This window comes from Dromiciops gliroides, chromosome 4, assembly GCF_019393635.1.
Source record: "Dromiciops gliroides isolate mDroGli1 chromosome 4, mDroGli1.pri, whole genome shotgun sequence".
Taxonomy (NCBI): domain Eukaryota; kingdom Metazoa; phylum Chordata; class Mammalia; order Microbiotheria; family Microbiotheriidae; genus Dromiciops; species Dromiciops gliroides.
In genome coordinates, this window is record NC_057864.1 from 418,714,052 (window position 1) to 418,731,076 (window position 17,025).

At 42.3% G+C, this 17,025-nt stretch overlaps 1 protein-coding gene across 1 annotated transcript in view; it reads left to right on the top strand.

The window, feature by feature from the left end:
* SLC44A3 (solute carrier family 44 member 3) overlaps positions 1-17,025 on the top strand; it is a 104,662-nt gene that overhangs the window by 71,022 nt on the left and 16,615 nt on the right. The window contains exons 10-11 of the mRNA XM_043962445.1: positions 2,057-2,213; positions 5,453-5,539. Coding sequence (XP_043818380.1) covers positions 2,057-2,213; positions 5,453-5,539 — 244 coding nt within the window. The remainder of the gene's footprint in view (positions 1-2,056; positions 2,214-5,452; positions 5,540-17,025) is intronic.

The following is a 17,025-nucleotide window of genomic DNA, read 5'->3' on the forward strand; positions in this document are numbered from 1 at the left end:
CCTATGTCAGGGCTGTTTGGAAGGGCCTGCATTTGAAAGTGTAGTTGTTTGGGCTGCCATCAGCCAACCAAAATGCACAGAATGTATCTCATCCGCAGAGGCTCATTGTTCGGATGCTGAAATCCAATCAGCAAAATCCCACACAACTGTGTTTGCTCTGGTTTCTTTCCCACGTGCAAAATCAGCCCTTTGAGGTCGTTGATTAGGTGTCCTGATAAACTTCTAAAGCAGGTTAAGTTCAGTGACAGGAGTTCAGGAGCAAAAAAGAATGAAAGCAACTAGGGGGATTTGCTTACCTCAACTCCTCAGTCTTTTTCTGTTCTTATCTCCATTGAGAGTATTGAATACAACCAAAAGAGCTTTGGGGTTTTAATTTTTTTTTTTTGTCCTGGCCTGTGATTTCACTGGTTTAGGGAACTCCTCCCATTTAAAGAAGGGCAACCCTTGTTCTTCTAAGTCTTCAAGAGTTGTCTGGGGCACTGAAAATTTCATTAAATTGCCCAGAATCAGCTAGGCGGCTTGGAGGATTAACACTATGTCTAGAGTCAGGATACTTGTGTTCAAATTTGTCCTCAGATACTCCGTGTGACCTGGGCCAAGTCACTTAACTTCCGTTTGCCTCAGCTTCCTCAACTGTAAAATGAGAATAATACTTACCTTGCAAGAATGTTGTGAGGATGGGGCAGCTAGGTGGTGCAATGGATAGAGCACCGGCCCTGGAGTCAGGAGGACCTGAGTTCAAATTTGGCCTCAGACACTTAACACTTACTAGCTGTGTGACCCTGGGCAAGTCACTTAACCCTAATTGCCTCACTTAAAAAAAAAAAAGAATGTTGTGAGGATCAAATGAAATCATGTTCGTAAAGCACCTGGCACTTAGTCATGCCATGTAAATGCTTATTCCTTTCTCTTCCCTCCCCTTTCCCCCTTCTCCATACATTCACGCAGCTGGTATGTGTAATCAGGAATTACATCCAGTTCTTAGCATCTTAGAATCTTAGATTTACAGTTGAAGGAATCTCAGAGATCATCTCTAGCTCTTCTTAACCTGGGACCCCTAAACTTTTTCTTGTTTTGGTTTTGGTTTTGGTTTTTTGGTGAGGAAGTTGGGGTTAAGTGACTTGCCCAGGGTCACACAGCTAGTAAGTGTCAAGTGTCTGAGGCTGGATTTGAACTGCGCCACCTAGCTGCCTCTGTTTTTATATTTTGATAACTGTATTTTAGCATGGTCAGTTTCCTTTAGAATCCTATATATTTAGGGGCAGCTAGGTGGCGCAGTGGATAGAACACTGGCCCTGGATTCAGGAGGACCTGAGTTCAAATCCAGCCTCAGACACTTGACACTTACTAGCTGTGTGACCCTGGACAAGTCACTTAACCCCAATTGCCTCACCAAAATAAATTAATTAATTTTTAAAAAAGAATCCTATATATTTAATTTTATGCAATTGAAAACATTATCGTGGTTGGGGAAGGAGGGAAAGAGGGATAGAATTTGGAACTCAAAACTTTAAATAGAAATATTTATTATTATTAAAAATAAAAATAAAAAAGATACTCAAGTTTCATCACTTTAAAAATATTGTGAGAAGGCATCCCCACCATGCCACACACATACACACAGGAGGCTAAGAGCCCCTGGTCTAGTCCAACCCTTTGAATTTGCACCTTATAGCTGAGGAAACTGATGCCTGGAGAGCCTGTGTGACTTGCCCAGAGTCACACAGATAGTGAATGTCAGAGCTGAGATGCAAAACCCATGTTTTCTGACTGACCTAACGATTGTTCCATTGTACCACACTGCCTGACTCCACAGCTCGTTCCGGAACCAGCTTCCTGCATGGCCTCTCCCCACAAGAGCTATTAGCAAGAAATGTAATGAGCCCAAATAATTGCTTAAATTCCGTGAACAGCAAAGTGCCTGATGGGTCTTCCTTCTCTACTTCATAAGCCTGAAACTTTGACCCCTCTGGCTGATCTAAAACACAGAGATGTAATGGGGTAGCTGGATCATTGCCTTTTTGAATGCTGCTTTTTTTCCCCCTTCCCCTCACAGAAATAAAAGTGACCCTCCTCGGCGCCCCATCCTTTCATCCCTGGTCACTCTTTTTAACTACCATCAAGGAACGGTTGTAAAGGGGTCCTTTATAATCACCATAGTGAGGATTCCGAGAACTGTTTTCACATACCTCTCTAACACCCTGAAAGAAAAGGTAAGTGAATTGTACCCACCCTCACCCCCCTACCCAATCCCTGCCTCCTGCCCTGGCCTGTTGCCAGGGGTCAGTCAGGTTGCAGGAAAGTAACCAGCTGGAAAACTACAGCTGGCTCCAGGGGCAGAATCCAATCTGGGCCAGCGTCCATTCAGTGGGCTCCAGTATTCTTTCAATCATTTGTTCTCACTGTGCAAGTCTTTCTCCTTCTACTTTTTGTGTGTGGATTTTGTTAGTTCAGCTTCCTCCAAACATAGGGGGTGGGGGATAGCAGGGCGGGGGAGAGAGAGATCTGGAAATTGTTTAAGTGCCTTTTCCATTTCACTGAGCTTCTCATTTAAATGTCTGCTAGAGGGGAGAAAAACAAGAATAAATACTTGAGATGAAATTCGAAGTCGGCAAGGGCATTTGTCCCGTGGCCATTTTCAAAAAACCGAATAAATGAAGCACTAGGTAGAAAGGTTTACTGCTGATTTTTATGAGGGGATGCACCCGACCTTTTCCATTTTGCACAGGATGTCATGGGAAGTTTCTGGTGTGTCTAACAGGAATGGGCAAGCTGACCCAAATCCCTGCTCCAAACCTCAGCAAAGGACAGAAAACTATAGGGTTTTTGTTTGTGTTGCTGCCCCCACCCCCCATCCCGCTGGTTTTTATTTCCACGCACATTTGGTTATGAATGCCAACAGAAACCAGAACACCAGGAAAACAGCTGCTCTCATGGTATTTCTGGCCCACTGGAACAAGGAAAGATTGGAAATTCCCCAAGCCAGCCTGTTCTCACACAATGTCAAGCTCTCTTCTTTAGCCAGAGGGTTGGAGAAACATCCGAAGTTGCAGCTATTGAAAATCCAAACTTTTTGAATATGTCTATGTACTATTAGTGAAACGGAGAAGAGTCTGTATGGATGGAATGGCTGTCTTCTCCAGCCCTTGAAGGTTTTTTTGGTTCTTTTCTGGAGAGTGAAAATTGTCCAGAAATTGCTGTGTGCTTTCTTAATAATCCATGGAGAAGCCACGAGATGAGTGCAGAAACCAGGAGACATTGATTGGATTTCACACCAAAACCCTTTGGCTTCCGGATCATGACATGCATGTTAAGTCATTGTCATCTGAGGTGTGGAGTAGCAGGGTTTGGATTTAGTACTGTCTGGATCTCAAAAAGCCACATTTTGGTGGTTTTCTTCCCTCTTGAAGAGTCTTTTCCCCCAGCCAGGACAAAACCTGGAAGATGTCTGTCTGTTCTCCTGAATTTCTGGCTTCTCCCAGCCAAGAGACCTGGAAAAGGGGACTCTTTGCAGAGAAATGAATTTTTATATAAAAAAGCTGGATGTTTAGCTGACGGGGAGGCGGGGGGAAGGGGGGGGGACAAAAAAAGCCAGTGTCTGAAGGAAAGGCCTTTTATAAATTTTGGGAAGAAATTGGCAGAATAGCTCCAGGTCTCAAGCATGGAATCACAAAGTCTGCTTTATCATCACTGAGATTCCAGGACATCATGAAGCTCCAATCCTTTCCGAGGATATTATGCTTCTAAGGACTCTTAAAAGGAGGCAGTGAGGGGCAACTAGGTGGCACAGTGGATTGAGCACCAGCCCTGGATTCAGGAGGACCTGAGTTCAAATCCAGCCTCAGACACTTGACACTTACTAGCTGTGTGACCCTGGGCAAGTCACTTAACTCCAATTGCCTCACCAAAAAAAAAAAAAGGAGGCAGCATGAGCAGCCTGCAAGATCCTTTGGGGTAGAGGCATTTGTCTTTGTATCCCTAGGTTCTTAATGTTTAATGACTGAATGATGGCAGAGTAGATGGAGTGCTGACCTTAGTCTCACAAGGCCTGAATCTAGAACCTAGCTTTGTCACCTCTGTGACAACTGTGTTAACCTCTTTGGACCTCAGTTTCTTAATCTGTAAAATGGATGACTTCTAAAAGTTCCTTCCAGCTCTAACACTATAATTTTTTTCTATCTTTAAAAAAAAAATCCTCCTTCACACTATGTATCATCAACTTAGAAATTTCAGCCAGCCATCATTTGTCTTTGCTACTTTAAATAGGCTAGCTTATGATTAGAGACAGGCCCAGAAGAGCTCAGATATAGTTTCATCCAATTGAATTGGCTTTAGGGCCAAAAAACCCTACCAACAACCAAAAATAAGTCCATATAAGGCTGAGGTCCCAGTGATGTAAGCTTTCAGAGTTATTTGTGGAAATTCCTTAAGTGATTATTAACTCTAGATGTGGGTACTCTATGTCTGACCCCCCTTCTCCCAATAGTCTCAGTGTTGAGACATGTGAGGAATTTAGATTATCTTTAGAAAATACAATTTTCTTTCTTGGGCTTTAATTTCTGCCCCCTACCCCCACCCTGCAACCTGAAATTTTTATTTCTAAAAAAATGAAACTTAAACTGGTTCTCTCTTCTTCATGTATAGAGAGAGAGCTGGGGTAGGTCGGGGAGGGGCGTGGGGCAGAAGATAAACATGGCATAGTCGATGTAGCCAAAAAAGATGGATTTGTGGCCTGTCTCTGGCACACGCACTAGCTGTGTGACCATTCATTGATAAGTCACTAACCTTATTGGGCCTCTGCTTCCCGTTCTGTGAAGTTAGGGAGAGTCAAAACATATAGACTCTATGGTTCCTACTCTAAAACTATTGGTTGGAGACAAACTGTTGATCAGCAATCGTAGAGTTTCCACGCTAGGGGTTCCCTACCTGATGAAATTGCTGATTCCAATCCAAAAAGGGTACAGATCAAAAGAGCCACACTGGGTTTTCTCACTGGAATGCTATTGTCTTCCACGTGCTAAAGACTTTTGTAAAAACCATGTGCAATTTGCGGGATATTCAGTAAGACCCAAGAAGAGAGGTTTGTTTTTTTTAAGTTCTAGAAAATTGTGGCATGTAGCTGTTATGTGACTTGCCCAGAGTCTCACAGTTGGTCAGTATCACTGGTAGAATTTGAACCTGGGTCTTCCTGACTTGACTCCAAAGCCAGCTCTCACTCCAATTCCTGTGTGCTGCCTCTTCCTATTTCTTACTGTTTTTAAACAGAAACATTTCTTTGTGTTCATATAAGAATCCCTATGTTCAAAATCATGTCCAGGCCAAAGCAAATCTGCTTTCCCCATTGTCCCCTTAGTATGTTGGAGATAATCATGTATTTTGCCCCACCCCACCCCCAATTTGTTTTTGTTTTTTTTTTTTCCCTCTTTTTTCTAACGTTTCTTTTCCCCAATAGGAGGACAGTGCCTGTGCAAAGTACATGCTCAAGTGCTGCTCATGCTGTTTTTGGTGCCTGGACAAGTGCCTGAGCCATCTAAACCAAGTAAGTTTCTCACATGGAGGCCGTTTATTACACTGTGATGAAGGTTGTAGAATATTAGCTCCTTTAAGGCCAGTTCTGTTCTGTGTTTGTTTTCTATTCCCCGAACCAGGCACAACACCTGGAACTTAGTAGGTGCTTAATAAATGCTTGTAGGGTTGAGCTTAATTGAATGAAACAGAAGGAGATGGAATTGATGGCTCAGGTTTGCCTTTGGCTTTAAAGTCCCTCAGGTTCTGAAAGAAACATTTCTCTTTTCAGCAGAGAACAAAAGGGAATAAATCACTAGTTTGGTGAATATAGCATTTTCAGTGTCTTGTCAGAGAACTATAATTTTCCTTTAAACGGGGAGGAAATTGCCTCCCTAATTTTACACATTCCACCAGTCTTCTTTCAAGATATAAATAACTTTTCCCCCTGTAATTTATAAACATTTGCATACTACCATTGTTTAAATTCTGCTATTTTTTTTGTCCAAAGATATTCAAATTGATGAAAAGCACGGAATCTTTTAGTTGTATTCCCTGTGTCCTCCAGAAGTATGACTACCCCATCATTCCCTCTCTGTCCTCATCTTCAATGTCTCTTAATTCACTTATTCTTCTTATGCCAGCAAAAATGCCCACGTCTCCTGAGCCCTTAAAAACCTTTTACTTTCTCCTGCCATCCCCTCAGCTGTCATCCAAACTCCTAGAAATGACCGTGTACAATCATTGCCTCCCTACTGAATAGTTGCTGTCTATAAGGTGGCTAAAATTCTAGCTAAGCTATCTAAAAATCTGAGTGGTCACCAATAAATTAGAAGCTTTAGCAAAAGTTTAGACTTTTAAGCATTTATTAAGGAGCATAAGAATTTGGTGAGGAGAGAGAAAGAGGCCTAGATGCCTTCATCTATCTATCTCAGGGAGCCAGCATTTCCTAGCTCCACTCTACCCCAGGTCCCCAGCGAAAGAGAGAGAGCCTCGCCCCTTCTTTGTCCCACAAGCCTCCTGTGAAAACCAGAAACATCCTGTTCACACACACAGCTCCAAGCTAATTGGCTGGTAGCTTTGATCAACAGTACCCACGAGCAAACGTCACTTCCTGACGCCAAGGAACTGACCTTCCAAGCCACATGTCTTGCCCTCAGATGCCTTCTCCTCATGGCAGAGCTTTCCTACAATATCTCTTCAGCAGGGGGCTTCACTCACACTACTCACCTCCTACATACTTTTTTAAAAAAAATGCCCCTTTAGCTAGGTGGCGCAGTGGATAAAGCACTGGTCCTGGATTCAGGAGTACCTGAGTTCAAATCCGGCCTCAGACACTTGACACTTACTAGCTGTGTGACCCTGGGCAAGTCACTTAACCCCCATTGTCCACCAAAAAAAAAAACAAAAACAAAAACAAAATGCCCCTTTAAAAAGATACCCTTTAGGGGCGGCTAGATAGCACAGTGGATAAAGCACCGGCCCTGGATTCAGGAGTACCTGAGTTCAAATCTGGCCTCAGACACTTGACACTTACTAGCTGTGTGACCCTGGGCAAGTCACTTAACCCCCATTGCCCCACAAACAAACAAACAAACAAACAAAAAAAGATACCCTTTCTAACATGTTGTCCCTTCCCAATGACCCCACATCCACCATCATCAGGCAGCTCTCTCTCTCTCTCTCTCTCTCCCAATCTCTCTCTCTCTCTTTCTCACAACAAAGATATAAATAAGCAAAACAAAATAGCACTTTGGCCATATCAGACCACGTATGCTTCATTCTTCATCTGTATAGTCCACAACTTCCCTGCCAAGATGAGGGAGTTAAGTTTCACTGATATATTAAATTCTGAAGTAAAGATTGGTCATTGCATTGCTCAGAATGTTGATGTCTTTTGAGTGCTTTCTTTTCTATTAGTAGGAGTCTATAAGTTATAAAAAAAATGTGATCGTTGTGTAAATTGTTCTGTTTCTGCTTACTTCATTCTGCATCAGTTCATACAAGTCTTCTTAAGTTTATTGGAATTCTTCATATTTGTGATTTCGTATAGCACAATAATATTCCAATGCATTCATATAACATAGTTTATTTAGTTGTTATTCAGTATGTGGTTCTTTCCCCTCTGTCTTTGGCCTCTTTGGGATATAATTCTAGAAGTGGTTCACTGATCCAAAAGTTATGTCCTATATATTAACATTTCTATTACAATAGCAAAAATATATTCCAGAATAGTTGTACCAACTCACAGCTCTGTCATCAATACATTAATGGGCCTTGTCTCCACTGCCCCTCCAACAGTCACTATTCTCATCTCTTATCATCTCTACCAATCTAATCCTTAACATCTTACTTAATTTACATTTATCTTATTAGAGATTCAGAGCATTCTTTTATATGATGTTTGTTACTTTGCATTTCTCCTTTTGAAAATTTGCCAATTACTATCCTTTGAGCACTTATCTATTGGGCCATTCACTTATCAGCCCTTTGCAATCTAGTTTCCAACCCTACCATTCAACTGAAACTGCACTTTGAAGGTTACCATTGATTTCTTAACTGCAAAATCCAGGGGCCTAGTCTCAGCCCTTATTTTATTTGATATCTCTATACCATTAATACTGGTGTTCTCTCTGTCTCTGTCTCTGTCTCTGTCTCTCTCTCTCTCTCTCTCTCTCTCTCACACACACACACACACACACACACACATACACTCACACAGTTCAACTGCTCTAAGACTTTTGGGGCACCATATATGTAGATGTAGATAAACATACATTTGTAGATATTTCATCCTCCTCAGTAGACAGTAAGCTTCTTGAGGGCAAGAACTGCATTGTTTTTGTCTCTGTATTTCAAGCACCTACCACTGTACCCAGCACACTGTAGATATTTAGTAAATGAATGAAGAACACAGTAGAAAAAGCAGTGGGTTAGGAACTAGGAAACCTAAAATTTTAAGCCCACCTCTACCACTAACTAGCTATGTGGCCTTGGATAATTTATCTCATCTCTCTTGGTTTCAGTGCTGGTAGGCACCATTTTTTCATCTGTAAAATATATAGGGGGGCAGCTAGGTGGCACAGTGGATAGAGCACTGGCCCTGGATTCAGGAGGACCCAAGTTCAAATCCAGTCTCAGACCCTTGACACTTACTAGCTGTGTGACCCTGGGCAAGTCACTTAACCCCAATTGCCTCACCCCCCAAAAAATACATATGTATATACATATATAGTTATATATACACATACACACACACACACACATATGGAAAGAGGGAGGAGAGGATTTGGACCAAATCTTCTCATAGGTCCCTTCCAACTCCAACATTTAGTCATTCCATAAGTATCACCGATTATACATCAGGTATAGGGATATAAAGTATTGCCCCTGCCCTTTACAGTCTAGCTCAGGTGCTATGACAGAACCACATACAACCTATAAATCACCGTGTCAAATGCTGAAGTGACTGGTACAGACAAGTCCTAGGATATTTCAGAACAGGGAAGGAATCAGTGAAAACTGGAAGGATCAAGGAAAACTTCATAGTGAGGGGAGGGAGGGAGGGAATTGTGATTGAGATCACCAGGTACTATCTCCCCATGGGAGATCTCCACTTAAACAAATGTCCACTTTCATGTCCTGAGGCTCAGTGACTTGTTTATGGTCACATGGCTAGTAAGTGTCAGTGGCAAGGCTTGAACCCAGGTGGCAGAGTGGCTAGAGAGCCAGGCCTGGAGTCAGAAAGACTTTGATAAGTTCATATCTGGCCTCAGACGCTTACTAGCTGAACTCTGTTTGCCTCAGTTTCCTCCTCTGTAAAATGAGCTGGAGAAGGAAATCGCAAACCATTCCAGTATCTTTGCCAAGAAACCCCAAATGGGGTCATGAAGACACAACTGAAATGTCTGAACAACACCAATGACTCTTCCTGAGAAGAAATGACACTATCTACTCCCTGACATTGCTACTAAGTGCTTACAACATGACGAACAACCACCACAATAATGATAACTAATAATCCTATAGCTCTTTAACGTTCTCAAAAGGTCTTCCATACATTATCCCATTCCATCCTCACAACAACGCTGTAAGTAGATGCTATTATTATCTCCATTTTTTTTTACAGTTGAGGAAACTGAGGCTAAAAGATAAGGACATACAGCTAGTAAATGCCTGAGGAAGGATTTGTTTAACTCCTGTCTTCATGACTTCCAAGTCCAGCACTCTATTGACTACCCAAGCTTCCTCTTAATGAGCTCCTAATGTATGGGTTGGGTTTTTAAAAAACATTTCTGAAGGGCAGCTAGGTGGCTCAGTGGATAAAGCACTGGCCCTGGAGTCAGGAGGATCTGAGTTCAAATCTGGCCTCATACACTTGACACTAGCTGTGTGACCCTGGGCAAGTCACTTAACCCCAATTGCCTCACGAAAATAATAAATAGATAAAAAAACATTTCTGAAAGAAAACACATCCTCCCCCTTCCTCTGTTATCCAGTTTACCCAAATCCACCTCCCAAAAGTCAGCGAGGCTAAAAATTGGAAATCAAAGGAATGCCTATCCATTGGGGAATGGCTAAACAAACTGTGGTAAATGATGGTGATGGAATATTATTGTGCTATAAGAAATGACAATCAGGATGACTTCAGAAAGGCCTGGAAAGACATGTATGAAATGATGTATTGTGAAGTGAGCAGAATCAAGAGAACATTGTACACAGAGACAGCAATATTGTTTGATGAAGAACTGTGAATGACTTGACTGTTCTCAACAATACAATGATCTAAGACAATCCCAAGGGACTATTGATGAAACATACTACCACCGCCACAGAAAGAACTGATATTTGGGGCGGGGTGAGGCAATTGGGGTTAAGTGACTTGCCCAGGGTCACACAGCTAGTAAGTGTTAAGTGTCTGAGGTCAGATTTAAACTCAGGTCCTCCTGACTCCAGGGCTGGTGCTCTATCCACTGCACCACTTAGCTGCCCCGAAAGAACTGATATTGATAGAACAGACTGAAGCATGCTATTTTTCACTTTCTTTCATTTTTTTTCTTTTAATTAAGTTTGCTTATACAAAATAACAAATATGGTCATGTTTTACATAAAAAAAATTCAGCAAGGCTTCTGGAATGTCCTGCCTGGCCAGATGTGTTCCCTTGTACAACCTGAAATCCTAAATCAGTTAATCAACAAGCATCTATAAAGTGCCTACCATGTGTTAGACACTGTGCTAAGAGCTGGGGTTGAAATATAAGAGTGAGATCATTCCTGTCCTCGAGGATCTTAGATTCTCTTGGGGAAGAAAACATATTCACGAGTAAATATGGGACATAATATATAGACACACATATATCTTAATCTATTTTTAAGTGCTTTGCTATGCAGACTTAGTGACTAAAGTAAACAGTTTTTGCCCTAAGTGTCTATATTATCTATTCACCATAAGGAAAGCAGGGCAGCAATCATTTATTAAGTGACTACTGCATGCCATTCTCTGTGCTAGTCACGCCTGTCCCTGTCTCCCAACGTTGGTTTTAGGTTATAAAGTCTGATATAGAGCCACTGTAATGATTGCATGTTTCTGCCTTTGGCCTGTGATATGGGATGGCTATGGAGCCAGAAAGTGGCTCAGTGCTCACATTCATTGACCAGTGGCCAGAGTCAGGACAAGATGAATCAGATTTACTTGGTGCAAACAGCAGAGTTTGCCTAGTTCTCTGGGGTCCTATCAGCTCTAAGATCCTAAATAAATACAAGATCGTTATCTCTCCACCCCAGAGTCCACTGACTTTCAAAATATATTAGTTAGCAGGGTCCCCAGACAGCACACTAGAACTATCTCAGCCTTTGTCCCATGTGATAAAAAAATAAAAACACAAAACTTGGTGGTAGCTAAGAACTACACACATCCAGTGCCGCCTCCTCTTTCTCCGTCCCATACTTTTTTCTGGCTTCCAAAACACATAATGTCTACTTCTGTCTCAAGAGCCTTTGTGGCAGAGACTTCACTTTTTAATATTTCAAAGCCTCCTTTTCTTCTGCCTTCCTCTGTCAGCCCGATTTCAATGAACCTTTTTTTCCACCGTCCATCAATAGTGCAAGGGTACTCCTTCACTTTCCCATTTGGAGTTTTGGTTCATCCTCGGCCAACTGGCATGTCTTCAGTTACCCTGTTCCATGGGGCAGCACGTGCATTCAGGAAGAAAGTAACGAATGATGTGGGGTTTCTTTATCCAGTTGCCCAACATGATTTAAAAGCCTTAAAGAGGCTCAGTCCTTCTGGAGTAGACATTGCCAGAATCAGGATGTCTTGTTAGAGTCCAAGCTAGCCAAACAAAGCTATTCTTTTAAAAGTCTCCATGTAATTAAAGCAGTCATTCTGAATTCAAGTTACCCTCTTATGTGTGTCTATTCTGGGGGCTGGAAGATAATCTTGTGAAGATGGATATGCTATGTGTGTGTGCATATCATGCAAAAATATACATTTGTATATATACGATCATTTGCAAGAAAAATTCTCTTGTGGCCAACAGTAATCCTTAGTGCAGCTGTTTCTGGGCAAATGGCACTTATCCCTAGTTTAAATAGAAAGAAATTGAGGCACCAAGTCAGCATACCATTTGCCAGAGACCATGAGATGTCTCGAGCAACAATAGAAGCTAGTAATAGAAACTAGAGCTGGAAGGGACCTTAGAGCTTACCTATCTCATCCTGAACATTTTTCAAGTAAGTAAACTGAGACCCAGAGAAGTAAACAGACCAAATTTATACAGGGAATAAGCAGATTTGGGATTTGAACCCAGGTCTTCTGTTTTTACTCTTTCCATTACACCACACTGCCTTACTCTTGGATCCTGGGGCATCGACTAGAAGCCACTGAGGTTTGAGAGCATGGCCATGGCTTTGAGCTGTCCATCTGGGACAAAGGCCCTGCCAGCCACCACTGCTAAAATGTGGACAGAATTCAGGAACTTGGAACTAGAACCATATTGGACCATACCATTCCTGGCCTCTATCTGTGACAAAGATGGAGGAACAACCATCAGAAACAGAGTTCTTTTCAACAGTTCCTGGCTTAAAATCTCTCCACTCAAGACATACAGGAGTAAACCAACCTAGAAAGGGTGGTAGAGAGAAGCGAGAAAGATATACACGTGGAAACCCCAGCCCCCCCTCCACACACACACAAGCACTGGTTTTTGTTTTGTTCAGTTGTATCAGTCATATCCAACTCTTTGTGACCCCATTTGGGATTTTCTTGGCAAAGATACTGGAGTGGTTTTACCATTTCCTTCCCCAGCTTATTTTACAGATAAGGAAACTGAGGCAAACAGGGCTAAGTAACTTACCCAGGATCACACCCCGGGAAATAATTTAAGCACTAACCTGTGGTAAATGAGTGTCTGCCTATGAGACATTATCTGACTGCTTCTAAATGAATTATTTATAAAGGTTCAGTTTGATCTTCTCAACTTAATTTAACCAGCAACTATTAAGTGCCTCCTATATGCCAGGCATTGAGAATACAAAGACAGAAAAGTAATCCCTGCCCTCAAGAAACTTATGCCCTTTTGGGAAGAAAACAACAGAGACACAGAAAGTTAAATACAAACTATGTATGTTGGTTCCAACACAACCCTATCCTTATGTGTTTTTTGTTATCCCCTTAGTACCTAAGACTGTTCCCAGGACACATCCTAAGCTTCCAAATGCAATGTTCTTACCATTGTCCCAATATAGAACTGGAAAACAGTGGGGTGTAGATGGTAAGATAACTTGGAAAAGCTGGCTGAATTGAGCTGAATGGCTAGAAGCTGCCTGATGTTACTGAAGCTGAGAGAGGTTGGGGAAATGCAGCCTCTAAGGTTCAAGTGGCATTAAATGTTTCAGTTGAAAGCTGAAAAATTCTAGATGGCAGTGTGGTTCAGTAGAGAGAGCAATGGAATTAGAGTCCTAGGGATCTGAGTTCGAATTCTGACTACGCGCTCTCTCTCTCTCTCTCACACACACACACACACACACACACACTTGTGTGAATTACTACTTTTTCTGGGCCTTTTAGACCCTGTACAGCCAAATAATACCAAGTAACACCATTTGGGTTGTTTTCTTATCTTAAAGAGTATAGGAGGCTGGATGACTGGATCTCTGAGTTCCCTTTTACTCATAAATCTCTAAACCCAAGACTATGGCTGAGACAGCTAGATGACCCAGAATATAGAGTGCTGATCCTGGAGTCAGGAAGACCAGAGTTCAAATCCTGCCTCAGACACTTACTCGCTGTGTGACCTTGAGCAACTCACTTGACCCTGTTTGCCTTAATTCCTTCATCTGTAAAATGAGCTGGAAAAGGAAGTGACAAACCACTTCAGTATCTTTGCCAAGAAAATACCAAATGGCTCACAAAAAGTTGGCCTTAATTGAACAAAAGAGAGAGACAGAGAGACAGAGAAACAGACAGACCATGGCTTTAGTTGCTAGGTTGCTAGTTGCAAAATGACGGTGTCCTGAATTTTTGGGGGGGGGTGAGGCAATTGGGGTTAAGTGACTTGCCCAGGGTCACACAGCTAGTAAGTGTTAAGTGTCTGAGGCCGGATTTGAACTCAGGTCCTCCTGACTCCAGGGCCGATGCTCTAACCACTGTACCACCTAGCTGCCCCGTGCTCTGAATTTTAACTAGTCATGCACAGAACCCTTGCAGATTCCCTACTACCATCACTCTACCTCCTGTCCCATCACCAGAAAGATTCTGACCTTTAACTCTCACCTACAGTCACCTGACATGCATATTTCCCTTTTGCTCCAGTTGCTCAGAAGCAAAGCAAATTCCCGGTGCCTCAGGAAGAAGAGGCTGGGAATGTTACCCATAGCACTGAAAACAGTCATCTGCTTCAACTCAGAATGTGTGTGATTTTGCAGGACTTTCACAAGTTTCAGTTTCTAGCAGTCACCCTGACTTCCACAGCCTTGGCACCTTCCCATCCCAACATTTCCTAGTTAGGCTGGAAGTGTACTCAGGGAAAGGGCTCCCATCTGTGGGGAAACCTTGGGGGGAATTAGCTAAATACAACTTCCCTAATAAACAGGGAAGCAGGTGAGAGAGGACAAGGCTTTGTACTTGAACTCTGTGGGGTGGAGGGGTTGGGGATTAGGGTGGGGCAGTGTTGACTTCTTGTTCCCCTGCAGTCCATAGTCTCCACTAGTCCATTCTGCATGTAGCAGGAGCAGCCAAGGGCCACACCTTGTGTCACCTCCAGCTGGATTTCAATCTCAGTTCTGCCACTTTTCTAGCTTTTGTGACCTTGTGCAAGTCACATGTCCTAAGTTTCCTCACCTATAAAATGAGAATAATGATTCCTGCCCTGTCTATCTCAAATGTTGTCCTCACGATCAAATGATGGAACTTATTTGGAAAAAATTCTCTTAAATTAAACAGTCATTTAAGTGCTTTTCTAGGGAAAAAAGCCAAAAACAAAAATGAAACATCCCTGCCCTCAAGAAGCTTACATTTGGGGGCAGCTAGGTGGCACAGTGGATAAAGCACCAGCCCTGGATTCAGGAAGACCTGACTTCAAATCCCGTCTCAGACATTTGATACTTACTAGCTGTGTGACCCTGGGAAAGTCACTTAACCCTCATTGCCCTGCCCAAAACAGAAACAAAACAAAACAAAAACACAAAGGCAAAGAGAACATTTTAAGAGGTAACATATGGTAGTGGATAGAGTGTTAGGCTTGGAATTGGGTTCAAATCCCTCCTCTCCCACCTACTATCAGTGAGACCCTGGGCAAGTCATTTAGTCTCCTATATGCCTCGAGCAATTTTAAGGTTTTTTTCTATTAAGTAAAAGATTTTTTTGATCTTCCATGGGAGATGGAGTTCTCATGTCACAGAATCTGAAAGTTGGAAGGAACCCCCTCCATAGCACATGTGAGATAGTGCAGAGGATTACAGAAAGAAAGGTTCAACATTTGTAAAGTTTCTTCCAACCCTGAGATCTATGATGCTGTGATTTTATATAAGATTTGGTCCTCAAATGTAACGTAGTCACCCTTGGGTTTGATGTCCTCCCATTTTTTCTCAGTTTCCATCATCATCGATGGGGCCAAGCAAATGCTAAAACAAGATGCATTTTGACAGGCTTTCAGCTCACTCACCTCAGGAGTGAAATGTATGACATGTTAGGGATTCATCTTGGAACTCTACCCAAGGGGGGCAGCAAAACCCACCCACCAACATCCCAAGCTTCCTTTCATCAGTCCTGGGCTGATAAACTAACAGGAAACCACTAAAGAAGCAACAGCTTTATGGACTTACAGGCTCATAGATCCAGAGCAAGAAAGGGCTCTAGTGGTCTCTCTGAGGCTCCTAAAAGGATACGTTGTTTGCCCTGGGTTACATAGTAAGTGGTGCACCTACAATCTGAATTCAGGTTCTGTGATTCCAAGTTCAGCAGTCTAGATAAACTCTACCATCAGTCAACAAACACTTATTAAGATTTGAACACTCCTCCTCTGGCTCCAAGCCATGTGCTCTTCCCACTCCATCCACACAGAACTGGGGGAACAGCAAGGTCGAAGTACAAGAGCACTTGACCCTGCATCAGAGGATCTGAGTTCAAATCTTAGCTCCACCACTCACCATCTGTGTGACCTTGCATGAGTAACTTGACCTCTCTATGCCTCGGTTTCTACATCTATAAAATGAGGCAGCTGACTCACATGAGCGCTCAGATCTTTTCTGATCTATATCCTTTGATTTTTGCTGTGTTAGCTTACACTGGTTCTGTGTTCCTGGCATCTAGTCAAGTCACTTTCAATATGTTAGTAGCAGGGGAAGAAAGTGAATTAAAAAGGAAAGCAAATTAAAAGTGAATTAAAAAGGAAATCAGGGGGCAGCTAGGTGGCCCAGTGGATAAAGCACTGGCCCTGTATTCAGGACCTGAGTTCAAATCCAGCCTCAGACACTTGGCATGTACTAGCTGTGTGACCCTGGGCAAGTCACTTAACCGCCATTGCCCCACCAAAAAAAAAAAAAGGAAGTCAGGGCTACCATCCAATGCAAGGGAGGCCCTATTCATTGAACAGCTGCTGCTACAGCACCTAGAACACACACGTGTGTATACACATACATACATGCTTGTGAACACACTTGTATGCATACATATATACCCATATACACACTTGTAGATGCACACTTATATGTATAATGTGTTTGTGCACACTTATATACACATATATGCCCCCTACATATATATATACACACACAATTGTATACATAAACATATGCCCATATTTACTTGAATACCCATACCCATACTTGTAGAACACACATTGAGTGTAAGTATATACATATATATATATGTATATATATATATATATATATATATATATATATATATATATACTTACACACACACACACACACACACACACACACTACTCTCCAAGCAAACGTACCAGAAAGAGCCTAAACTGGTGGAGCCGAGTCTTGTTCTTTGGTGTTTGAAAAGGA